Source organism: Mesoplodon mirus (assembly GCF_964341445.2).
Source record: "Mesoplodon mirus genome assembly, chromosome: 4".
NCBI lineage: Eukaryota > Metazoa > Chordata > Mammalia > Artiodactyla > Ziphiidae > Mesoplodon > Mesoplodon mirus.
In genome coordinates this window covers 2,888,015-2,915,197 of record NC_138979.1, presented here as the reverse complement: position 1 = coordinate 2,915,197, position 27,183 = coordinate 2,888,015, and the positions used below count along the sequence as shown (strand labels likewise).

Genomic DNA, 27,183 nt, shown 5'->3' with positions numbered 1-27,183 from the left:
TCCCCCAGGACAACTCTGTAAAGCATTTTACTGTGGCAGTGACTGACATTCAGAAATATCTGAATTTAAAGAGACCCTTTATAAAAAAAACATTTATTTATTTTTGGGTGTGTTGGGTCTCCATTGCTGCGCATGGGCTTTCTCTAGTTGCGGCGAGTGGGGGCTACTCACTGCGGTGGCTTGTTGCGGAGCACGGGCTCTAGGCACACGGACTTCAGTAGTTGTGGCTCGCAGACTCAGTAGTTGTGGCTTGCGGGCTCTAGAGCGCAGGCTCAGTAGTTGTGGTGCACAGGCTTAGTTGCTTCGTGGCATGTGGGATCTTCCCAGACCAGGGCTTGAACCCGTGTCTCCTGCATTGGCAGGCGGATTCTCAACCACTGTGCCACCAGGGAAGCCCAGAGAGGCACTTTTTTATTGAACTGATTAGCAGTGTTCAACCACTCAGGGGAGGAAGAAGATTGTCAAATACATTATATTAATGCAAATATTAATATAGGCAGTTAAGAAGTTTCTAAGTGGATCAAAACTCATTCTTTAGATTATCTTTCACCTTTTCTAATCCTTTTGTGCCAATTTCAGAATTTTATTAGTTTCTTAAATAGGACAGATTGAGATGGGAATAAGCATTTATTATAATTGAGCAAATGACTGTTACTGTTAGTCAGAATCTGGGTACCATAAGATTACATTATTTTTGGAAAATTGAGCTTTAAGGTATTGGGATCCTTTCATTTATATAAAGATTTTGAGAAACTTGAATTCCATCCATGCTTTAAAAAGTTATTTTTTTAAATCAGTGAAATACAGTACAACTACTTTAAAAACAGGCAGTTGCCTATAAAGTTAAACCACTCAGCAGTTTCACGCTAGGCAGTTTCACCCAAGAGATATGAACATGTTTATCTACACAAAGACTTGGACACAAATATTTATAGCAATTTTATTCATGAGAGCCAAAAACTGGCAACAACTCAAATGCCCAACCACGGGTGAATGGCTGAACAAATTGCACTGGAGTCATAGGATGGATCCCATTCAGCAGTAAGAGAAATGATTTACTGATACGTACAACAAAAGAGTGTGTATTGTTTGATTTATCTGAAATGATATGAAAGTCTAGAACAGGCAGAACTAATTTATGGTGACAGAAAGCATCAGTGATTGCCTGGGGCCAGGGAAAGGGGGTGGGGATGGATCGTAAAAGAACACAAGGGGACTCTGAGGTAATGAGGGAACTTTTTGATTTTACTGTTCTATATTTTCTTGTAATGTATCTGGGATTTGTTTTAATCAGGTAGGGTAGGGTTACAGACACAGAGACAACTGCCTTTGAAAGAAGAATTTATTACTTACAGTTCCCAAGAAAGGGGGTGTGCTAGGCATTCAGGGCCACATGGGGACATTCCAGGGTTGGAAGTTCCAGGGAAGGAGGGATGGGAAAGCCTGGCCTAGAGCCTTTACTGTGGGCTCCCTGGGAAAAGCGAAGCAGGGCAAAGCAGTTCAGGATTGCCTAGTTTGAATGATGTCAGTGGTTCCAGGGTCGGAGGTAGTCCTAGCTGTCCAGTGCCTGGCCCTGGGTTGATTGAAGCCAGGGGAAATACTGACTTGCTGTGTAAGAGTTCCATAAAGGAAGTGGTTGGGGATTTGGACTTTGCATTGAAAGGTGTGCTCTCCGGAGGTGGTTTGCTATCTCTAGGATTATCTAGCCCTGGAAGGGGTACTCTGTCCAGCCAGCCAGGCCCCTCATATGTCAAAACATCATCAAATGTAGAAAAAAAAGAATGTAATTACTACATAGATATATATACGTTTGTGTGTGTGTGTGTGTTTGCTGTATGAAGATTATACCTCAATAAAGCTGATTTGAAAAGTTTTTTTAAAAAAATAGTGAACTATAATGGGCGCATGAAATTAAACAAGGTAGGAGAATTCATCCTCAAGTGCATTAAACGTTTTCAGACAATACCCGGGTTTATAAAAGAAAAAGAGCAGCACTGAATACTTCATAGGTACAAGTTCATTCAGGCAGTTCCTTTCTTTCCCTCTCGTGTTATGACTATCTCCTTATTACAGTAAAAGAAAGGTGGCTTTTTCACTTATATGATGTCTGGGGTTATGCAGCCTTACTGAGGCCTTTCCTGCCATGGTGCTGAAGTGTACGATGAGTGGTTCTTAGGGCTGGACAAAAAAGGCTTCAATCGCTTCTCCTTCAATGTTTTCAGTGACAGGGTTCAGCATTTCAAACAGCAGGTAATGGAGGGGGCGCCAGAGTTGAATGTCAGTCGTCATGAGAAGCTGCTTCCTCGCATCCGGCTGAGGTTTGCTTCCTTGTAACTTGTCTCCCTTCCTGGTCTGACTGCTGCCCACTGGAGTCACCTAGTGTCCCTGGAATCCTTCCTGCATGTAACTTCCCTTCAAATATTTCAAGATGACTATTGCTTTCCCCTGAATTCTCTTATTTCCCAGGTTCACTCCTTTCCCAGCTTCTCTAAATCACTTTTTCCCTATTACTTCATTCCCATTCTCTGTTTCACTGATTTTCCTTTCATTCTAGTTTCCAGCAACAAACCTTCTCTCTATATTTCCATTGACTTGGTACACACTTACTTGTACAGGTGTTCACGAGACAGAAAAATGGAGGAAAGATGGAGGGGAAGGGAGACTGCACGCAGTGGCGCAGGAGCATGTATATGAATTTAGGGACCAGACACACTTGGAGAATTGGTTCTGGCTCATCCAAGTGACCTTGAGCACATTACTTAATTTCCTTGGGCCTCAGTTTCTTGACCGTAAAGATGAGGACAGTGCTGATGCCCTGGTGAGGATAAGAAGAGTGTGTGTGTGTGTGTGTGTGTGTGTGTGCGCGTGCATGTGTGTGTGTGAATTACTTTGTAGGTCCAGCCCATAGCAAATACTCAGTGCAGGAGAGCTATAGTGTAGAATACAGTGGAGGGGCAGGTGTCTTCTGTAGATTCACCAACTCTGGCTCTAGCCGCAAACCTAAAATCTGTGGGACAGTCCCTGTGCAATGCTTTAAAGTCCAGAGCCACGAGATCACCATAGAATCAAAACTGAAGGAAGGCCTGGGAGAAGAACAGCTTCCCAGTCAATAGGTTAGTAGTGTTATCTTCATACATAAAGAAGAGCCTGTTACAAATGACCCATAGTTAGACACCCAAAGACTTTATTACCTTTTTAAATGTTTTCATGTTTCAAGTTTTTCTGACCAATTTCATTATATTATGGCACTTATCTGAATGACAGTGTTTATTCTTTAGGAAATAGTTCCCTAGAAATAATTCCCTAATACTAATCAGTTAATATTAAGTTCCCTTAATAATCTAGAGTAACATCCACATTGTAGCTCTCTGGATGGTGCCTACGTACACACACAAGAGCATGCACTTAAACACATACTCACACTCTGGGTTAATGGTAAGAAGCTTATTGAGCATAGAGCAAACAATTTTCATTTATTCTGTAAGATTCTTCATCTAGATGTGTTTTTAGGAAACATGTCAAGGCAGCATAGCCAAGACAAGGCAAGGTGTGCCTTAGGTTTCCTCAACCAGGAATAAATGGAAGATTTCCATTTCCAGCACCATCAGGTTGTCACTTCTCAAGTAACCAATTCACCTAATTTTCATTTTTGATCAACTCTTTAGATGTGACGTATAGACTACAATTACAGGTAACCGCATGAGTGATTTATAAAGCATATTATATTAAGTCTTGCTACAATCGATAGTATTCACTGATTGTGTTCTTTACCTTTGTTCCTCTCCAATAGGTTTTTCTGCTTAATGTACTTTTCAGCATTTACGTAGGAAAAGCCAGGTTATACTGACCAGAGAGTCGCTAGACTGTGAGGGACGCAGCGGCTGCTAGTGCTGTTTCATACATAGCACCTTGGGTCAAGATGCCCCTTGACGTTGCTTGTGCGATACTTGAAAAATGCTAATACATCGCACATGACTTTTTAATGCATCTTTCCTGTAGAACACGTATATAATGGCCTTGGGTTTCCAGCCCAAGCAGAAGGTGAGATTGTGATTATTCAAGTGTTTTCTTTAATAAGCATTAGGTGTACTTATTGCACTGTTTTTGCTTTGCATAATTACAGTGGAATTAAATACAATCATGCTTCATGTGGCAGAAGAAGATAACAGACTCCATTTGAGTGAATTTTCTACTTTAAATACCAAGATATTGGGGGTGTACAGTTGAGATTATTTTACTGGCAATCCTTATCTAATATAACGTTCCAAAGCAATTAAAACAAAAACTTGATTTTTGTTTTGCTTTTTCTCAATTGCAGAGATAGTACTTGTTCATTGGGGAAACATAGCAATATGTCCATAAGCATAAGAAGGAAAGTTAAATAACAGTTTAATTCCTCACTCAGAGAGATAGCCACTTTTAACATGTGGCAGTTTCTCCTAAGTTGCTTACAGAGTGGTACAGTAACCAACTCCCCTCATATAAAAATGTGTGGCAAACATTTTTCAAATTTTTAAATATTTTAAGAAGGGCCTCCCTGGTGGCGCAGTGGTTGAGAGTCCGCCTGCCGATGCAGGGGATACGGGTCCGTGCCCCGGTCTGGGAGGATCCCATATGCCGCGGAGCGGCTGGGCCCGTGAGCCATGGCCGCTGGGCCTGCGCGTCCGGAGCCTGTGCTCCGCAACGGGAGAGGCCACAACAGTGAGAGGCCCGCATACCGCAAAAAGAAAAAAAAAAAAAAAAATATATATATATATATATATATATATATATATTTTAAGAAACAGTGTTTATAATAGTTTCATTATAAAAATATATCCTAATTGACTTGGTGTATATCTTAAATGGTACCCTGAAGAATTTTAAAAAGATAATGAGGAGGATGATAGTGAAGATGGTAGTATATAGCTTTGCACATTATCATAATTTTCTGAAGTGGAAGGAAGCTCTACATTAAAAGGAATGCAGAAATTTAAGGCTCAGGGTGCATCCTGCAAAAATAACCCCCAAACACTTTGCATGCACCTCTCTGTAGACTTTTTCTAAGCATGCATTGCTTTATCTTTTTTTATTTTTGCCATTTTTTAGGGAAAGAAATTAAAAAAAATTTTTTTTTTAAATTTACATTTCTTTGGTTATTAGTAAGGCTGGACATTCTAATGATTTACTAGTTTGACTTATATAAGTCTGCTAGTTTTATGGAGTGCTTTCTCATTCTTATTAATTTGTTTATAACAGACCTGAGAGTGTAAAGACCATTTCTGCCATATCCTTGAATAGTTGCACCTCAAAGACTGTTTGTTAAATGAGTAAGTGGGTGACTATATATCTATTGTAAATTTTCCATTTTTTCCCAATATTTGCCTTAATTTTTGACAGCTGTATTAAGGTGTAATTGGCATACAATAAATTACATGTATTTAAAGTGCAATGCAGTATGTTTTGCTATATGTATGTAACACCCATGAAGCCGTCACCACAATCAAGGTAGTGAATGTATTCTTCACACTAATAGGTGGATATATGTTCGTCATGCCCAGCTGTAGGCCCTTCCTCCCAACTCTCTGTCTTCCTGTGCTCAGGCAACTATTAATCGGCTTTTCGTTCCTACAATTTGCATTTTCTAAACATTTATAAAAATGAGGGCATAAAATATGTACCCTTTCTTTATCTGGCTTCTTTCATACAGCATGATGTTTTCACAGATTCATCCATATTGTAATGTGGATCAATAATTTATTCCTTTACATTGCTGAGGAGTGTTATGTTGAATGGACATACCACAGTTTGTTTAACTGCTCACCTGTTGATGAACATTTGGATTGTTTCTGGTTTGGGGCTACTGTCAGTAAAGCTGCTGTGAACATTCTTTGTACAGTAGGAAGGAATTGCCTGGATCATATGATAGGTGTATCTTTAACTTATGAAGAAAACGCCAAACTATTTTTCAAAGTAATTGTACCATTTCCCATTACCACCAGCAGTGTAAAAGACTTCCACTTCCTCTACATCCTTGCCAACCCTTGGTATAGTGGGTTTTGTTTTTTTTATAGCCATTCTAATAGGTGTGTGACTTTCACTTACATTTGTAGTTTTAACTTACGTTTCTGTAATAACTAAGGATGTTGAGCATCTTTTCATGTCCTTGTTGGCAAGCCATATCTTTTTTGATGAAGTATCTCTTCAGATCTTGTGCCTGTTGTTTTAAAATTGCATGTTTTTTTTATTATTGAGTTTTGAGAGTACTTTATTCTGAATATAATGTCTTTACATATTTATTATTTGCAATTCTTTTCTTTCACTCTGCAGCTCGTCTTTTCCTTTGCTTCACAGTTTTTTAAAGAGCAGAAGTTTTTAATTTTGGAGTCCAACTTATTAGTTGTTTTGTGGATTATGCTTTGGATGTTCTACCTAAGATGTCTTTACATGGTGACAAGCCATAGTGTTTTAGACGTTTTGTGGGTTTAGATTTTACATGCAGGTGTCTGTTGCCGTTTGGATTTGCATGTGGTATGAGGTATATCTCGCAGTTTTGTTGCTGTTTGTGTATGGATAGCCAGTAGTCCAAGCACCATTTGTTGAAGCGACTGTCTTTTCTCTACTGATTTCCCTCCGTACCTTTATGAAGCCTCAGTTGGCCACACATGTATGGGTCTATTTCTGGACTCTAATAAGTCTTGAAATTAAAAGAGTATTATCTGTTTGTCTTCGTTTTAAAAATGATTTTGGCTGTTCTGGGTTCTTTGCATTTCCATGTGAATTTAAGAATAAGTTGGTTAATTTCTACAAAATGTCTGTTGGGATTTTGATTAAGATTCCATTGAATCTATAACTCTTTGCAGAGAATTACCATTTTAACAATATTGAGTCTTCTGATCTGTGAACGTGGTATATCTCTCCATTTATTTACATCTTTAAAAATTTCTCTCATCATTGTTTTGTAGTATTCAGTGTTTCACATCTTTTTTTCAGATTTACCCTTATTTCATATTTTTGATGTTGTTACAAATAGCATTTTAAATTTTAATTTCTGATTTATTGTTTCATTTCTGATTGTTACTAGTGTATGAAATGTAATTGATTTTTATATATTGATCTTGTATTCTTTAACCTTGTTAAACTCACTTAGTTATTTTTATAGATTCCATTGAATTTTCTACGTAGATAATCACACCATCTGCAAATACAGTTTATGTCTTGTTTTCCAGTGAAGATGCATTTTATTCATTTTCTGCTTTACTGCATTGGCTAGAACTTCCAATACAATACTGAATAGACATGGTGAGAGTAGATATCCTTCTCTTAATTGTAAACTTAGAGGGAAAGCATTCACTTCTTCTCTGTTGGCATGATGTTAGCCGTAGGTTTTTGCATAGATGTCCTTTACCAAGTTGGGGAAGTTTCCTTCTATTCTTACTTTTCTAAAAGATTTTTTTTTAAGGAATGAATGTTGGATTTTGTCACATGCATTTTCTGCATCTATTGAGATGATCACATAGTTTCTCTTTTTTTACTTTGTTAATATGGTGAATTACATTGATTTTGAATATTAAATAAGTGTACATTCCTGGGATAACCCTACATGGTCAGGATGTGTTAATATTATTGGATTTGATTTACTAACATCTTGTTTATAATTTTTGCATTTGTGTTAATGAGGGATATTGTCTGGAGATTTCTTTCCTTCTAGTGACTTTTTGAGTGATTTTGGATTCTGGATAATGCTGGCCTCATAGAATTAGATACTTAGAATTCCCTCCTTTTCAGTTTTCTGGAAGAATTTGTGTATAATTGGTATTATTTCTTCCTTAAATATTATTTTTGTGTATAATTGGTATTAATTAATTGGTTTTATTTCTTCCTTAAATATTCAGTAGAATTCACCAAAGAAACCATTTGGGCCTAGAGTTCCTTGAGGGAAGATTTTTAACTAAAAATCCAATTTCTTTGAAAACATAGGGCTCACTTTTTGAGTGAGCTTTGGTAGTTTGTGTCTTTCAGGGTAACTGTTCATTTTATTTAAATTATCAAATTTATTGTCAAAATGTTGTTTGTAATGGACCCTTATGTCTTTTTTTTTTTTTTTTTTTTTATTGCGGTACGCGGGCCTCTCACTGCTGTGGCCTCTCCCGTTACGGAGCACAGGCTCCGGATGCGCAGACTCAGCGGCCATGGCTCACGGGCCCAGCTGCTGTGCGGCATGTGGGATCTTCCCGGACCGGGGCACGAACCCGTGTCTCCCTGCATTGGCAGGCAGACTGTCAACCACTGTGCCACCAGTGAAGCCCCCTTATGTCTTTTTAATAGTGGTAGTCTGTAGTGATGACACCTTTCTCATTTCTGATATTGGTCATTTGTGTCTTCTTTCTCCTGATCAGTTGAGCTAAAAGTTTATCGATTTTATATATTCTCAAAGAATCTGCTTTTGATCTAATTGATTTTATCCGTTTTTCTGTTGTCCATTTCACTTATTTTTTCTCTGATCTCTTATTTCCTTTCTTCTACTTACTTTGGGTTAATTGTACTTTTTTTTTAGTTTTTAAGGTGGAAACTGAGGCTTGAGACCTACCTTCTTTTCTAATATAGATGCTTAGTGCTCTAAATTACCCGCTGTGTACTGCTTTAATGGAATCATACAAATTTTGGTATGTTATGTTTGCATTTCATTCAGTTCAAAACACACTCTAATTTTCTTTTTGGTTTCTTCTTTGATCCATAGGTTATTTATAGGTGTGTGATTTAGTTAACAAATATTTGGAGATTTTCCAGATACATTTCTGTGATTTTGGCTTCTACTTTTATTCCATTGTGCTCAAGAGAATATACGTTGTGACTTGAATCCTCTTAAGTGTATTGAGCCTTGTTTTTATGACCCAGAATACGGTGCCTTAATAAATATTTCGTGTGCACTTGAAAACAATGTGTATTCTGTTGTATTGGGTGGAATGTTCTATAAATGTCAATTAGGTAAAATTGGTTTATAGTGTCATTCAAATCTCCAGAGTCCTTAATGATTTTCTGTCTGCTTCTTTTACCAATTATTGGTTATTAATTATTCTCTATTTCTCCTTGCAGTTCTATCAGTTCTTGCTTTATGTATTTTGAAGCTCAGTTATTAGGGACATAAACATTTAGGATTTCTATAGCCTTTTGATGAGTTGTCCTTTTATAATTATGAAATGACCGTCTTTATGCCTGGTAATATTCTTTGCTCTATAATCTACTGTTTCTGATACTAATATAGCCACACCACCTTTCTTTTGACTAGTGCTAACATGATATATCTTTTTCCATTCTTTTACTTGTAATCTGTTTGTGTCCTTATATTTAAAGTGCCTTTCTTACAGGCAGCATGTAGTTGGGTCTTGCTTTTTTGTCCCATCTATCTTTTAATTGGGATATTTAGATCATTTATATTTAATATGATTATTGATATGTTTAGGTTTTAATCTATCATCTTGCTTTTTGTTTTCCATTTGTTCTACCTATTCTTTGTTCTCTTTTCCTGTTTTCCCTTGAAAACTGCGTATATTTATAATTCCATCTTTTTGTTGTTGGCGTATTAGATAAAATTCTTTGTTTCGTGATTTTAATTGTTGCTTTGGGGTGTATAATATACATGTTTAACTTATAATCTAGCTTCCAGTGATACTATACCACTTCACCTGTAGTCTAAAGAACCTTACAATAGTATACTTACATTTCTCCCCTCTCTACATTTGTCCTGAAATTCTCATACATTTTATTTTTACATATGTTATAAACCCCACAATGCAGTGTTAATTATTTTTATTTAAACCATTATATTTTAAAGAGATTTTATTAAGAAAAAAGCCTTACATGCTTATCATGTAGTTCTGATTTCTAGTATTGAAATCTTCCTTTCTGTATATAGATCCATATTTTAATCTAATATCATGTTCCTTCTACTTAAAGGGCATCATTTAACATTCCTGTAGTGCGGGTGGGCTTGTGATGAATTCCTTTGGCTTTTGTGTATACAAACATGCCTTTATTTCTCCTTTATTTTTGAAAGATACTTTCTGTGAACATAGAATTCTAGATTACAGATCTTTTTTCTTCAAGTACTTTAAAGATGCTGCTCTAATGTCTTCTTACTTGCATTGCCTCACTTTAAATCTTTCCTTTTTTCACCAGTTTTGAGCCATTTGGTCATGATATGCTTTGGTGTAGTCTTCATGTTTCTTATGCTTTAGGTTTTTTGAGCTTTCTGGATCTGTTCATAGCTTTACTCAAATTTGGAAGTTTCTGCCACTATTTCTTAAAATAATTTTTCTGACTTTCCATCTCTCTCTTCTCCAGTTACTGATATACTAGACTGCTTAAAGTTGTCCTAGAGCCCACTGATGATCTATTCATTTTTCTTTTACTCTCTTCTTCCTGAGTTTCATTTTGGATAGTCTCTATTACTATGCTCAAGTTCACTAGTATTTTCTTCCGACATGCCTAATATGCTGATAATCCTATCCAGTGTATTTTTTTACCTTACATATTGTAGTTTACATCTCTGGAAATTTTATTTGGGTCTTTTTTTATATCTTTCCTGTCTAAACTTTTTGAACATATGAAATACAGTTATACATTTAATGATCTTGTCTGCTAATCCTAACATCTGTGTCAGTTCAGGGTCAGTTTTTATTATTTTCTACACTATGGCTCATATTTTCCTGCCTCTTTGTATTGTTTGACACTTCTTTGTTAGATGTCAGACATTCTGACTTTTACTTTCTTGGGTGATGGATATTTTTGTCTTTCTATAAATATTCTTGAGCTTTGTTCTAAATACACAGGTAAGACACTTGGAAACAGTTTGATCCTTTTAGGTCTTGCTTTAAGATTTGTTTTGTGAAACCAAAGAAATGTTTGACGTAGGACCAATTCTTCCCCTTTATTAAAGCAAGATTATTCTTTGTACTCTGCCCAGCGTTCTGTGAATTAGGAGTTTTTTCAGTCTGACTTGTAAGAACAGACCTGTGACTACTTGATGGGAACCCTATTCATTGCGCGCTCTCTCTCTCTCTCTCTCTCTCTCTCTCTCCAGCTCTTTTCTTCATTACTCTGGGAATTTCCACCAGCTTTCTCCCTTCCTGCGCTGTGGATGATAGCCTTCACCTCATTTATTTCCTGTCTCTCAAAGATCAGTCTTCGTGACCTAAGGTCCAGTGTTTCGAAATATTGTTTTGTGTATTTTGTCTGTATCTTGGTTGTTTCAGGAAGGAGGGCAAACCTGGTCTCTGTTGTTCAGTCTTGGCTGGAAGCAGAAGTCGTGCCCTTTTATTTTACCTAGTTTTTCTATTTTAAAAACATTTAAAATTTTCAATGGAAAAATTCATCAGTCTTTCCCTTAATGGCTTCTGTCTTTGGTGTCGTGCTTAGAAACACTTCCATGTTTGAAGGCTTACAAAAATATTTACCTATATTTTTTCAAGGACTTTAATTGTCTTATACATTCAAATAGTTTATTAATATGGAACCCTGTATTCTAGACAATTTGGAAAGTAGCTAAAATGGAAGGGAAAACACCTGTAATTATATCACCAAGAACAAGACTAATATACATATTAACATATTTCCTGTCTTGCCTTCGTTTTTTGTATAGTTGTTATCCTCATGTGTATGTCATTTGCTGTGTGCATCCAGTACATTGTATCATCACCATTTTCCATGTTGCTACGTAATCTTCAAAATTGCATTTTAATGACTGAATTATGTTTCATCAAATGATTATATTGCAGTTAACTGCCTTTACTTATATTGTTAAACATTTTAGTTATTTCTTAAGCAGAATCTATAAAACATAATTATCAGGCAGGGCATTTTTAGGGAACCTTAACTGCCTACTTGCACATTTCCCTGACCCTATGAGGGCAGAGAGGCAGATACAGGGCCCTCTCAGTGTGTCACTGCTCCCTCTCCAAGCCCACACCACTGCATTCAGTAAAAGCCTGTCTGTATAAAAACTAGAAGGAAAATTAAAACTTCAGTTTCCCAATAGTTCAGTCCATTCCTTATTACTCATGAGTTATAGATAAAAAGCTTGTAATTTATATTTTTCGTTTGTGTTAACATGGCATCTCAGTTATTTTCTAATTATTATTTGTGCTTGGTTATTTTTAGGCAAATTGTTATTCAAGTCAAAGACATCATAATGCAGAGTGCTTTATCAGTACCACCAAAAGATCAAGGTAAGATAAGCCATGCCAGGGAAACCGGTAACTCGTGTGTCGTAAAGAGTTTTAACTAATGCATTTAAGGTCACTGTCCTCTAACCATAAGGTGACTTATTTCCTGGAACTAAGAACAAAAAATCCAATTACACACGAAAGTTGATTTCTTTTGGTAAATTACTTGAGTGTCTGTGGATTCCTGGTTTATCAGACAACGTCCCCTTTACTGAGAGCAGGCCATCTCATTCCACGTAAAACTCACAGACGCCAGCACCTCAGCTGGCAATTTAGCTGGCGCTAACAGATGTCAAATGAAGTTACAGAGTATTGGCTTTAACGAAGCAGAATGACATGCGTTCTAGTGAGAAGGATGTATACAGTATATAAATTCATGCACACGTATGCACACACAGCACACATGTAGAGAGAGAGAGGATGTTTGCTTATACATTTTTGACCTATTTCTTCCCATATACCCATTTAACAAAAAGAAACAAAAGAAACTGTTTCCCCTCCATATGAATTTTTAAAAAGAAAATCATGGGGGTTTTTTTTTTAGCAAGAGCTCCTGGACCTTTCAGGAAAGCCGTTTACAGGTGGAGATAGAGTCATTTCTGAATAAAGAACAACTAAATTTTCCTCAGTATAAACGGCAAAGTCTAACGTTTAAGAGGAATTCAAGTCTTTCCCCGGCCTCTACTGATTCTCTTCCATACAGAAGGTTTGGTATGTGTGTGTGAGAAAAATAATGCCTTTAAATGATTCAAAACTGGGCTTCCTTAGTGGAAGGTGTCGCTGTTCGTGAAAGGAGGGCATTTGCTTTCAAGACCCCTGAACTGGAGAAAACACTCCTTGTTCGCTCTGCCAAAATGAAAGGTGGCGGCGTAACTGTGAAGAGCGTGGCGTCTGTGTCTGAAAGTCATTTCTGCCCCTGCAGTGCATCACCTTGGGTACATCACTTGACTGTCACTTTCTCATCTATAAATCTGTAAAATGAAGGAAGTAAGCCCTACGCTCTAGGTGACGTGGGGATGAAGGAGGTAATGCATGTAAATCACTCTGCACGCTGCTCCCCGCGGAGCGGGCCCCTATGAGGTGACAGCGGCCCTTGCTCTCAGGGGTGGTTATTAACACGTGGGCCCTGCCCGCGGGTGGAGGCCCGTGCGGGGAGATGGGCACGGCTGCCTCCTGCTGGGGATGCCTCGCCGCCTTCAAAGGCCACGCGTGGTCCAGGGGCGCTCATGGGAAGTGAACGCAGAGCAGACCCCCGGCTGGCTTCTCATCCAGGCCCGTGGCCAGAGGGAGAGTAAGAGCCCTTGAGAATCGCACACGTCCTAGCCCCAGACACTAGGGCAAGAGAGCGGACGGCGGGAGAGGGGCAGGGATAGCAGGCCCTCGCTAGCAATTAGAAGTGTGGCCGCCCGCGAGCGTTTCGGTACGTGTCCCCGGGAAGATTTCTGCACTTGTGGCTGATCGGTGTCCGAGCTGGCCTGACCTCCTTCCTCTGAGCAGGCGAGGAGAGGTGTGGCTGCTTAGAAGAAGGAGTGTTGGACTGAGCGTCAGGAAAGCTGGGGCCTGTCCCGGATATAGCCCCAACCGGCTGTGGGCCGCCAGACGAGTTATTGTGCCCCTAAGCCTGGGTTTCTTACTAGCGAAGCCAGGATTCCTGGCCGTTCTTTCCCAGCTCTAGCAGGTTATGAGTCAGGGTGAGTAACTAAGCAACGAGTTGCTGGGTTTCTGGCTGACACAGGGAAGTAAAGCTTGTCTCCACTCAACACCTCCTGCCTCCTTTGCTCTCCTCAAGGTTTACTTTGTTTTGGTTTTGTGTCTACCTCTCTGAGCTGCTGTGTAAGCTTAGTTATTACCTCCATTGACTTGACCAAAGTATAAGATGCCCTCAAGCCTAGCAAGAATTCAGCAGCTCTCACAAATTCTGCATCAGCCTTTCCTGGGACCAAAGGTGTGTAAGTCCCAAACCCAGAATTTGACAGAGAAAGAGATATAATAACTAAAAGATCTCAATTAATCGAGGGCCTCAGTGTAATAGTGACTCCACCTACAACTTGACATCCGTTGTTTTATTTAATGCTCACGGTGTTCAATATAATCTTTATTTCTGTGGTTCAGGGAGATTACATTTTTTTTTTACCAAGGTCACCAACCAGTTCAGTGACTGAGCTAAGATCTGAACCTAGATCCATCAAAATCCAAGACTGTTTGTCCCCTGTGTCACACTGTAAATTTATAAAGAAGATCTCTAATCTGTTTTTAGATCATCCCCCTTTTTCTTCTCTGATGAAACATTGTGCTTAATTAAATATATGAATGCTTAAAGCTATTTCAATCCAAAGTAAACAGAAATTAGAATTTGTATCGTGGGAAATTATATCGGTAAGGAAAGCTATGAGGCCTAAGAATTGCCCGGTTATTCATTAATTTACTCATTTATCAAATGCTTTCTGTGTGTCCTGGATTACTATTAATATTTTTTAACAAAGACAAATGCCAGATTTTTAAATTATGATTTTGTTTTCATTTCTTTCATCAAATACAATCACTTATGAGACGTGAAAAGTTTGCTGATCACGTGTCATTCATTAATTAAATGCTGAGTGATTTATGTAATGAACTATTGGCTGTCTATAAATTGGCTGTCTATAAATGGCTGTCTATAAATTACAGTACTTTCAAATTTCACACTTGTAAGCACACGCGCGCGCGCACAGGCACACACATGCACGTTAACGTATGACATTCAGGTAGGACATCACAGCAGAGTTGTGGAGCTTAAGAAAATCCATGGCATCATATATGACACTATCTTCTAACAAAATTTCATACAGTGCAAGCAGATTTAATGATCCCCGAGACAGTACTGACCAGGAACTATGCCGGAGGCTCTGAGGGGTCCAAAGATAAATCAGACAGAAGTCTGCGCTCTTACAAAACACAAAACCCTAGTAGAACAGCAGACGTGTGTGTGATTAACCAGAATAAAGCATGACAAATGCTGTATTAGACCTGAGTGTGACGTACTTGGAAAACAGTTGGTTGAGCCAGAAGTTTGAGGCTGGTCAGGAAACACGACAGGAGGTAGCATTTGCTCAGGATGTGAGCACAAGTGTAGAAGTCAGTCAGGTGGGGTTTAGGGGGTCACAGGATGTGGATTAAAGCTAGGAAAGAACTAGAGGAAACTAATTAGAAATTCCAGTGCCTTCTATTTAAATGTTTCCTAATTTTGGATAAAGAAATTAACATTGTAACATCACTCAGATAATTTGTACTATGTTAAAAGCTTTCCATTATAATAGTGTCGTTATTATCCCTTTCTGTGTAAAAGTATTACTTATAGAATCTCCAGAAGTTCATCAGACTTATTTTGTTACAATATTCTATCTTCTCGTGCATTCAGGATTTGGAGATAGGATTTATGGTTTTCCCATAACTTTCTTTTTTTGTTTGGTATTTTCAAATGATAAACTAATAAAAATGTAAGAACATGTATTTTGTGTTGGAAAACAGCAAATTGTAGCAAGTGATAAACCATGTTTTGGAAAAAAAAAAAAGGCATGAAAACAACATGATAAGGCAAACTACAGTCGTAACTTCCACTTTAAATTTGTTGAAGGAAAGAAAACCACCACAGTGATTGAAAATGCAAAGGCATTGATTTACTTGCCAGATGAGGAAACACACAAGTGAGCAGCCTTGCCAAATGGTTCCTTTAGAGGGACAGTTTTCCCTTGTTATGTGCCAGGAAGAAGTTGACTGTAGTTGTGCCAGTTAAGGATTGAAGTGAGCACCTTGGAGAGGGCAGGATGAGTGTCAAGTCCCCACACAGTTAATTAATACAAGTCCCACTGTTCATTGGTCAGAAAAGAGTCTTAGGTCCCGGGAGGGTCTGTTTTGCTGGAGCCATTCAAACCTCTTAGATACTCGCCAGCTTCGCAATTCAGTTTTGCCATTTCCTAGGCAAGTCTGCTGTGAGTAGAAGGGTCTCAGAGGTCTTCTAACACTTTCCTCAGCTCTGTCATAACATTTGTGTAGTTTAAACACAGTTATCAAATTGTGAGTGCTATTTTTTTATTCAGTGAGAGTAAGGATAAATGGCGCTGAGAAAATGGCAGATGCTTTGAGGCATCTTACTTCTTTTGAGTAAGAAGTAGTGGGTCTTAATGACCCCCTTCAGAAACACTGCAGTTAGCTAAACACACTCTGTACCATGCCTACTAATTTTCAAAACCTGTGCATTATTTAACTGTGAAGCCAATAGCCATTACTGTCTTTCATGTGAATTCAGATTTGGAGCTGTGAAAAAAAAAAAAAAAAAAAAACCTAGATTTTCTGATTCAGTGAAATATTTTAAAAATAATCATGGCACAGCCTAAAAATATATTCTTATGTCTTATAGACATAAAAAGCTGTACTTACATCTTACAGAAATAAACATTTTCGGTTTTAGTGAATATAGAATTTTTGAACTCAAGGAACACTTGGGGTAGGTAGTTAATAATGTTCTTTTTTTTTAAGTTTAGGAAAATGATCCTACTTATTTTAGACTCTTAGTATCAGTTGGGTTCTTTATGTAAACTTCTTTTTTTTTTTTTTTCCCCCTGCGGTACGTGGGCCTCTCACTGTTGTGGCCTCTCCCGTTGCAGAGCACAGGCTCCGGACGCGCAGGCTCAGCAGCCATGGCTCACGGGCCCAGCCGCTCAGCGGCATGTGGGATCCTCCCGGACCGGGGCATGAACCCGTGTCCCCTGCATCAGCAGGCGGACTCTCAACCACTGCGCCACCAGGGAAGCCCAAACTTCTTAATGAATTTTCTGTCTTTGGTGGGCTTTAAAGCATCCTGGCATGTAGTGGTTTCTCAAATACATATTAAATTTTGTTAAAAGTGCTTTAAACTCTCAAACACTTTAAAAAAAAATCATATTACTCAGATGCTATGAAAAGATCTTAATCTTTGTTTTTTATGAAACACCAAGCTGAAGTTGTCAAGTCTATGTGTCCACTTAACAAATATTTATTGCCTTTGGAGGGGCAATGGGCAAGGAGCAAAGGGGGGAAAAGGAAAACCAAACTAAGCTCTCCTCTCTTGTAGCTCAGTTTCAATGAATAAAACTGGGCTGTCTATCCAAGCAGGAGTTGACCTTCTATGAGAATTCAACCTAAGAGTGGCTCATTGTCTTGTTATCTAACTAAAGTTTCACCCTTCGAACATGGCATTGGAGGTGTTTCCTAAGCTCCTTTCCTGTCTTTTGTCCTCCCGGTCCCTCTCAGTCTGGGGAGAGAACACCAGGCTAAGAGCTGGACAGCTGAGCTCCGGTTATTCTTCGGCCCTTCTTTCTAGGCTCTGTGATCTTGGCTAAATCTGTGAGCCTCAGTCCTTTCATCTTTCAGATGGGGATGTTAATTTCGCCCTGACACAGCCCAATGAGATAAGGTACTGTTGATTCTCGTCATTTGCATCTGTCACATTCTGTAAAGTCACCACAAACAGTGAATTAGCTAATACTGCACCATGGCTCCTACAGGAAATGCAGGGTTAGGTTTCCTGTGAGCCTTTGGTCATTTTCATCAGCTATCAACACAAACCCTGGCTTTATGTGTGTTTCTGTTTAAAGACACCTCACTGAATGTATCTTGTTGATTCCTTGACATTAACTGGCCTCACAGACGAGCATTATAACTCATGCCTGAACAAAGCTTATCGAACACACGTATTTTTTTCCATGAGGCACATCAGACTCTTCTAATGCTTAGGAACACTGCACAACATATCAGCACTATGCTCGAGAGCTGTTTTAAACAGTGAAATCACTAACAAAAAGGAAAAAAAAATTTTAAATGTGGCGCTAAATAGACTGCAAAAAGGACACTTGTTTACAGTATGGGAGCTGAAACAAGGCAGAGCATCAACTACTGCTAGGAACATGACACACACTTTTTGCCTGTGCATGCCTACACATGACCACGACAGTGCCACCTGTATGGATTTGGGGGTTGCAAATAAACTTTAGCAAGCAGGTGAGTGCACACATATGGAATCTGCAGGTGAGGCTCAACCATGTATGAATGCACTTTGTAAACTCTGAGGGCACAATATAAATCTCAGAGTCAGTTACAGAATGAAAGTTCTTTTGGAACGCAGATATAATAACTTTGGGTAACGTTGATATGATCGGTGTCAAGTTAATCAGGTAATAAGTATATTATTTGAAAGTGACCACAAGTTCTTAGCTCAGTAAAGCTACAAAGACAACTCTTGCTGTGAACTGTCTCTTCAGTGCTCACATTTAATACACAGTAGCAAGGAGAAGCACTGTACTTTGATGCTTTGCACTTAGTGGTTAAGGTGGCTTTGTGACCTCATTAAAGGCAGGGAGGGGCATGCCCTATGTTTTACCAAAATATTATGTTTCTAAATATGTGACATTCACATGGAAACAGTTTGATCTTAACTAGCGGCGTAAGTGCTGTTCTTGGGCTTTTGGTACCATTTTATGTTGCAGACCAAGTACAAATTGACATTTTCAAGCTGGTTTTGGTTAACTCCTTAACGTTGGAAATTGGAACTTTCCAATGTAATAACCTGCTGTATTAGTATGTTATGCTGTTGACAGAAGTGCAAATGGAAAACACACACAAGCCTATAGAAATTTCCTTGTAGAACAAAATGGAAATGACTTGGGTGGCCTAAACCTTATCAGGTAGGCCTCATATGGGGAGTTATTCTCCTATTTGAGATAAAATACTAGAGTCTAGAATATTCTTTTTAGTAAATTCGGTTTATGAGTATCTCTGTTGTTTGAAATGGCCAGATTTCCACTGCTTAAAAAGTAGGCTACTCACCAGATCATCTCCTCTGGCCTGTATCACTGTCACTGTAGCCACTCAGCAGCAGAGTCTCTCAGAAACTCCAATGAACCATGTAAGTGTATTTCATAGCATCACATCTCACTTTGTCAGAACCCCTGCTGCCTCTCTATCATTAACATAAATGCAGGTGCAAACAGCATTTATGTACTTTGATAGGAAGCAGTTGGAGACATCTCACCGTGGGACCCAACATTTTCAGATTGTATACATCTGTTCAGATAATGTATGCGGCCCCAGCAACATGAACGCAAGGATGGGAACATCTGCCCCCGAGACCATTTGCCATATAGCAGGTGCTTACATCTTTATTTATGCAGATAGTTGGTGTGATAAGCTGAGTGGGGCTAAAGGAAAGAATTTCGACAGCGGTATTTAGATGTTATGCAAGCCAGAAGTATAGACGAGGCCTTTTATGTTGGTAAAAGTCTACTACTAATAGGAATGGAAATTTGTAAGTCTAGTCGTGCTTTGAATGAACATATTGTTCTTGTCTTTAAACTAATTGGCACCAAAACCCTAAAAACATTTACAGAAATTCCAATATCCAACTTATATTAGAAACAGCAACTTATTATTTTGGTTTTGATAAAGTAACTTTAAATGATTTTGAATACATTTTGCTAAAAGTTCTGAAAGAAGAACAATGCTCTGTTTTTTTCAAAGGTTCTAATACTACTAAGAGAATCTTGTGATGATATTTCTTAAAATTGGAGAAAAATACAAATGTCATTAGTTTAAGTATGTTATTAGATGTTCCATGAATATAAATTGAGTAAAATAAATTTCAAAGCATTAATATTTATAATATTTTTCTCAAAAAAATTTTTTTATTTAAGCTGTATTCTAACATTTCCAACTAGTGATATTTAGTTATAATTTATATTTTTATTAGAATAAATTACCTTTAAACACTTCATTTTCACAACTCTGTCTCATGGATCTGCCATATTATATTCTCACAAGGGAAAAACGTGAAGGAAACAAAAACTTATCAACCAAAAGCAAGACATTTCCAGATTTTATTTTCTATTCTCATTCACATACACAACAAAAAAAAATCAGAATCTTGAAAGAGCTTGAATTAGATTTCATGTAGTCAGCAGTTCTCAAACATTTTAGTTTCAGGCCCCTTTACACTCTTAAAAACTATTGAGGACTCAAAGAATATTTGTTTATGTCAATAGTGTCAAATGGGATTTACCATATTTGAGATTATAAACTAAAAAAATATGTATTTGTGAATCCATTTTAAAATAACAGTAATCTCACTACAGCTTAACATAAATAACATATTTTGTGTAATTGGCTATATTTTCCAAAGCAAAAAAATTAGTGAGAAGACTAGCATTGATTTATGTTTTTTGCAAATCTTTAAAGTCTGGCTTCACTAAAAATGGTAGGAGTCTCCTATCTGGTCCTGCATTCAGTATGTTGTGATATATTGTTTATGTTGAAGTATTTGAAGAAAATCCAGCTTTACAGTAACTGGAAAGGGAGGGCGTATTTTAATAGCCTTTTCAGATAATTGTGGATAATTTTCTTTGCTACTACACCAAAATGTGTCAGATAACTATACCTGAGTTTAAACGAGTCAGGTAACAGCTTAAAGTTTAGTTGTAATGTGAAATTTGAAACCATGTCAGTGTACTTCTTGTATTCTGTTACATTTAGGTCCATCGTGCAATGTGTATTAGAAAACAGTTCACTGAGTTACGCAGATCTTCTATATATGTCATTTTATACAATATTTTTAAAATCATATTTGTTAAAATAACCAGCAGCCTTACCTGAAAAATCACTAAGTGTAGGGAAGCTTCAGTCTCCTGGTGATGGATTCAAGTTTTCCAAAATTCTAATGCTGCTCGAAAGCTTGATTTTTATCATTGGCCATGGATACTGCCAGATGTTTTTTCTTGTAATGACAAAGCTCGTTCATTCACTTCTGAGAAAATGTCTGCGAGGTACCCAGGTCTGAATATGTTCTCTCAACATATGTCTGTCAGATGTTCTTTCAAGTCAAGATGGTTATTCCACGAAGAGCAGCTAGTTCAGCTGCAGACCGTCACATGAGCACTGTTCCTTGTGGCCACCGTCATGCCTCCACGAGCAGCGCAAGTGCTCTGGGGGGGATGAACCGTGTCATCGTACAGAATTTTTAAAAGGCCTGTAAGGATCAAGGTTTAAGAAAACTGAAATTTTATCCTGCTTTTTTGTTCTACTGAGGGAGTATGGTGGCAAAGGATATGGCTGCTTGGACAGTTTGCTGTCACTGCCTGAGTTCACTTTTACCCAGTTACCTCCTTTGCTCCATCAACGCAACACGTGCAGAGGCCAACAGGGTAGAAAAGGCAAGTGACATCTTATTACGAGCATGAAAAGAGAGTGAGGACCCTCCCCAGGTCGGCAGACCACACTTTGAGAAACCATGCTCTAGTCTAATCCTCCCTTGGTAAAAAGAGAAACTTAAGGCCAGGAAAGATTATGATCTCGCGCAGGCTCACTCCAGTAGTTAGGGAAAGAACCAAAGCCAGGCCTCTGTTCTCTTTCTTGCGTGTAATGCAACTTGTCTTGTTTACCCCGAGGAGCTTCCCCCTCACCACCCAAAGAAGGAAAATTCTCAGACGCTCCGTCAAGTTGACTAAAGGGGCGGGACTTACCACATGAGGAATTTAGAAATTCTTTCAGCATTTTCAGACTTTTTCATTCAGTCCTAATGTTCTTCATTGACCTCAGTTTTGGAAGCAAGTGCAATAGGATTTGAAAAAAATCTGGGAAATTTATATTATAACTGAAATTATAAAAGACCTTAGTAATGATTTTTTTCCTTTCATTTTTGCTCATCATAAAAAAACTCTTTAAGTCGGTACCTAAAAGTGTTATTAAATTGATTGTGTAATTGATGCTTTAAAAAAGTTACATTTTGACATAAGCCTAGAGGGTTTATTCATCAGAAGCTCTGTAAAAGGCCACCATGGAGTTTGGGATTAAAATATACACACTACTATACGTAAAACCAACAGGGACCTACTGTGTAGCACAGGGAACTCTACTCAATAACCTATAACAACCTATAATGGAAAAGAATCTAAAAGAGAATAGATATACATGTATACATATAACTGAATCACTTTGCTATACACCTGAAACTAACACAACATTGTAAATAAACTGTATTTCAATTAAAAAAAAAAAAAAAGAAGAGGAAGGCCACCATGGAAGAAGACTGGCTTTTAAGCACCAGGGCATTGTGAAGGGATTCCCTCTGTGTTAATTTCCTTAAAATCTTAAATTTCCTGTAAGTCTCCAGTAGCCATGCTGTAGACTCCTGTTAGGAAAAGGAAGCGCGCGCTCTCTCCTGAGGGTTACACTCTGATTGGAAAAGGTTAGTCAAAAGGATCTTTATTTTCCCAGCGTCGAGATGGATGGTGTGGCACTTGCAGCCGCTGGCGGAGACCAACAGTATAAACAGAGTCATCGCCAAACCCCTTCCTTAAGTTCAGTGGGAGGAGAGCAGCTTTGGGGCCACAGTGGGTTCACACCCATCTCTCATCTACCAGCTTGTGACCTCGCCAGGAAGATTCAGTTCCTGCATCTGTTGCCCAGAGATGTTACTATCAAGAGCAGGTGGAGGATGAAGCGAGATCACAGCTTAAGCACCGAATCTGACTCTTGACGGAGGGACAGTTTAGTCCTTCACAAGGGGGTTTAAGGGTTTAGGGTGAGGAAAGATAGAGTTAGTAAGTAGAAACGGGGAGCATATACTCTACCTATGGTAACTTTTCTCACAAAGAAAAGAAAGGAGACAGGGCAGTGGCTTGAAGAGGAGAGAAAGCCCAAGGGCTCTCTATGGTCGTTGGTTTTGTTTGTATAGTGTCTTGTCCAGCAAAAGCACAGGAGAGAACAAGACAATACAGCTGAGAGCTATCAGGTCACTCATTTAGTGAATAACGTACTGTGGGATGGCCACGTACCAGACAGGGACTAGGGACCAAGGTCCTGGCAGTGAACAAAGCCAGCCCCTGCTTTCTTGGAGCTTACATTCTAGTGGGAGGAGACAGGTGATATAATCTCATTATAAACATAAGTGCTGTGAAGGACAATTAAAGAAAACAGTTGAGCGCCTGGGGCGGAGCACGGCCTTCAGGTGGGATGGTAGGGAAGGCCTCCTGAACGCCGGGGCTCGCTGATGGTGTAGGAGCCCGGAGGCAGCAGAGGGGCCTGGAGACAAGTGTGGGTGCAGCACAGCGTTGGGAACACCCCACTTCCTGATTCTGAGATACACACCTTCTCACCTTTGGTGTTTCAGGACTCGGGGCATATGGTGTATATTTAGAGCAATAGGGCCTCGCCCTCCTGACTCCCACCCCAGGAAAAAGTAACCATATTTGTGTTGTATAATTAAAGAGGAGAGTTTAGAAGTAGGAAGCAGGGGCAGTGACCTGTCTCTTCCGCACAAGGTGTCAGTCACTTGAAACTGCTGTAACAAAGTACCATGGACCGAGTGGCTTCCAGACAACAGAAATTTATTTCTCAAGTTTAGAGGCTGAAAGTCCAAGATGAGGCGCCAGCGTGGTCCAGTTCTGGTGAGAGCCCTCTTCTGGGTGGCAGGCTGCCATCTTCTCAGTGTACGCTCCTGTAGCAGAGAGAGAGGAAGAGAAGTCTCTGGGGTCCCTCTTATAAGGGCACCAATCCCACTCATGAGGGCTCCACCCTCGTGACCTAATTAACTCCTAATACCATTACACTGGAGGTTAGCATTTCAATATGTGAATTTGGGGGTGGGGAGGGAAGGCACAAATACTTAGTTCATTGCAAGGTCAATGCCAAAAATCACTGAGGAGAGAGAGCCATGGGGGAAGGGTAGGGTGGGGTAGAGGGGTGGGGCCTCAGACGAGCAGTGGGAGAAACCTGGGCTGGTCCCAGAGAGGGACTGAAGGGAGTCTGCTAGGAGAAGAAACTGACTGGAGTCAATCTGCAGTCTCAGACTGGAAACCTGACATCTGTGATGTTGTCCAGTGTTCACAGTGGTTGGGTTTCTCCAGCACCAGGCAGCAGGCAGTGGGAGTGGAGAGCACGGGGGAAGTAGGGGAACCGGGGTGGGGGTCAGTGCTGTGGGAAGACGCATGGCATGCTGGGAGTGTCCAGGGGTGATCAGGCAGGAAGCCAACTCCAGGACCAGGAGCATTTACCTAAGTACACACACCTATGTACGTGCAGAGCCTCGGGGAAAAGAGAACGCAGGTGGACTGTGTCGTCACTCCACCCCCTTGGAGAAAATGGGGAGTTAATGCTTACATGTTCCTACCCTGTGGACGAGAGTGAATGTTTCCTTCAGCCAGGTCTGTAGTTGTCATCCAAAGAACAATAAAGATATTGATGGAGGAGAAGCCGGGCAGAATTCAAAAGGAAAGGAGTCCAGATTGGTCCCACAGCTTTCACACTCCGAGGCCTTCGTGGTTTTGTACCTCAGAATCTGTACAGTATATGGGGGTTAGCTCACGGAGGGCCAGACTGGTCAGCCCCATGGGAATAACTGCCACAAGCCCGGGACCTCGGTGCCAGCAGTGCCCGGTGCTTCCTTTTCTTTCTCTTTATTTTCTTCCAAGTGTCAGTATTATAGGTGATCTCTCTGTGTTAAGGTAAGATGTACCTTGATTGAAGAAATGAGGAACAGTAAAGATTTAGCAAGCAGGAGTTTTAGGGAATAACTATCCACATAAAAAAGAAATACATGGTGCTGTACATTTGTACTTACAAATCATGAACTATTTGACATAAAAGCTGAGGTAGAGAAAGACTTGCAGAGAAAAAAAAAATGTCCTAAATCAGTGTGAGTTGAAGATAAATCAGAAGTGAAGATAAAATATCTGTAAAACTCTGCCATAAAGCAGTGGAACCGTTATTTCATTTTTTTAAATGCAGTTTTCACATTCTTTAAAAATGTCTGTTCTATATACATACAGCAAATCTACTTTTGAAATTACGGTATAAAATAAGAATATCTTTGTGATTCCAGTCCCTGGCTTTTAACTATCCTGCTGTTGAAGCATTGTGATCTGTGATCTTTACCACTTTAGTTTCATAATCACGGTATTGTGACCAAAAGCAAGAACTTTCTGCACTGTCCTAGTTTAGTTGTTCCAACTGACTGCGTGTTCTGATGTTGAAACCTTGTCTCTCTGTTCATCCCACTAAGGAAAAGGTTTTCTTCACCAACTATCATCCCAGATATGTAACTGTTCCAACTGATATTGAAATATAAGGTGTAAATAGAAGGGGTCCTTTTTTAACTCGGTGATGGAAGATTTCTTGCCCTGAGACGTTTACGTAGCTCACTAAAGCCCTTTTGCAGGAGGTGTTTCCCTGCTCACCAGCCCTGTTGAGAAACAGCTGACTCAGAAGAAGTCGGAATCTCCTGGAAAGACAGCATGCACAGGTATTTGTTATATGGGAGTTAGAGTGTCAAACGAAGTGATTTACTGCTTTCACCTTGATGCGGTTCAGTTAGCAAGGCCTTCTCAGTTTCAGCTGTGTGACTCAACTGAACATCCACAATCCTAGCAATATTAACAGCAAAAAGAATAACAGGAGGATGGGCTTAATAAAGCATCCCTCTGTCTTGCTTTGCGTTCCTCATAGATCATTAGCTCTTTGTTAAATTCTGGTGCTATTTAGTCATTCTTAGATTTGGGTAAAGATACCAAGTTGACTGATTTGTAATAGTGAATAAAATCGTGCTCACGTTACAAGGTTTTTTTTTTTTTTTGCCAAAACGATAAATAACTTCATCTTTCTCAGTGCATTAAAAATAAGAATATTTCATAGTTTGCAACTGTTTTTCATCAGAAGCACTTGAAATTAAAAATAGTTCCTCCCAGAAATGAGGACTGATACAGGGGGCTTAATTAAAATGAAGGAGAAATTCACTGAAATTGAGCATTATTAAAATGTATTTTAAATGTAGTGCTTTTTAAATTTTCATTTAAGACATTAATTATACGACCCAAAAAGAATAATTAGCTACTTGAATTTAACAAAAACCACATTGTGTAAATTTTTTTTCTTTTATTGCCGTTAATGTTTTAGGTAACTGGCTTTTAAATTTGTTCGTAAAGAATGCTTGTTTCCCCGTGCTTCATGACATGTTCACATATCTAATTTGTTCAATTTTATGGGCTACAGACCCTCTTTGGATGCCAGACTTTTCTTTCTATAAACAAGCTATCTTAAACTTACTTCCTAATGATTTTCCCCAGCAGCATACTGAAATCTACAAGTGCTGTCAAAGTTCTGGTTGCCCTGCCCCACCCTCTGAGAGTCCCCGTATTTTCTCTTCTGAATTGAGAAACCCCGTAGCCATTGCTCTCACCGTCCTCCTGAGATGTGGGCAGAGTCGCTAGTCCCACTCTAGACCCCGTCCCTCCCAGGACCCCTGAGGCCTGGGCTTACCCCCATCCCCTGAAGGGCCACTAGGTGAGTTTTGTCCCCTGCTAAGCTGGAGAACAACAGCAGTTAGCATCAATACTCAATATAAACAAAAGCAGAGGAGGGTTTCCCCAGAAAACTGCTCTTTACAATGCACGTATGTTCACTCCTATTCACTAGAACTGTTCACCTGATTAGCACTTTGTCAGCTGGATGCAAAGATTGGGGGGCGGGATGGGGAAAAGAGAGCCTGATAGGCTGTATCAGATGTAATAAGTGAGCTGTCAGAGAGAGGCCAGAGAGAAGTGCTTTACAGGTTTACAGGGCGCATCATTCACAAGTAATAGTTATTTCTTCCCGCTTTCCTTGATTTACCTCTGAAACAAGAAATACCCGTTGAAGGGTTCAGTGCTGCTGCCGTATGATTCACGGTCAAGATTTGTGCGTTTTCTCCTCCCACCAAAAATAAATGTCAGGAGCTTCATACTTCTTGGCAAGAGAAGGTAGGAAGCTGCTGAGAATCTAACATGTGGTAAGCACTACCCTGGCACGTTGAATGGGTACTTTCTTCATTTAATCCTGCCAGCGGCCAGATACTATTATGCCCATTTCATAAATGGGAACATTCAGGCTGAGAGAGTGACTCTCCCCAACCACAAGACAGGGACAGGAGTTGAACCCACATCTG

General features: G+C 39.3%; 1 protein-coding gene across 33 annotated transcripts in view; it reads left to right on the top strand.

Annotated features, from left to right (window-relative positions):
* ZNF438 (zinc finger protein 438) overlaps positions 1-27,183 on the top strand; it is a 388,718-nt gene that overhangs the window by 350,228 nt on the left and 11,307 nt on the right. For 23 of the 33 annotated variants that reach the window (XM_082619994.1, XM_082619999.1, XM_082620003.1 and 20 more), the window contains 3 exons: positions 11,063-11,178; positions 12,139-12,206; positions 25,423-25,506. In XM_082619994.1, the coding sequence (XP_082476120.1) occupies positions 11,120-11,178; positions 12,139-12,206; positions 25,423-25,506 (211 nt within the window). In that variant the 5' untranslated portion in view covers positions 11,063-11,119. Of the gene's footprint in view, positions 1-11,062; positions 11,179-12,138; positions 12,207-25,422; positions 25,507-26,886; positions 26,999-27,183 lie in introns of those variants that run through there. The other 10 variants (XM_082619993.1, XM_082619990.1, XM_082619992.1 and 7 more) reach the window with 3 other exon arrangements.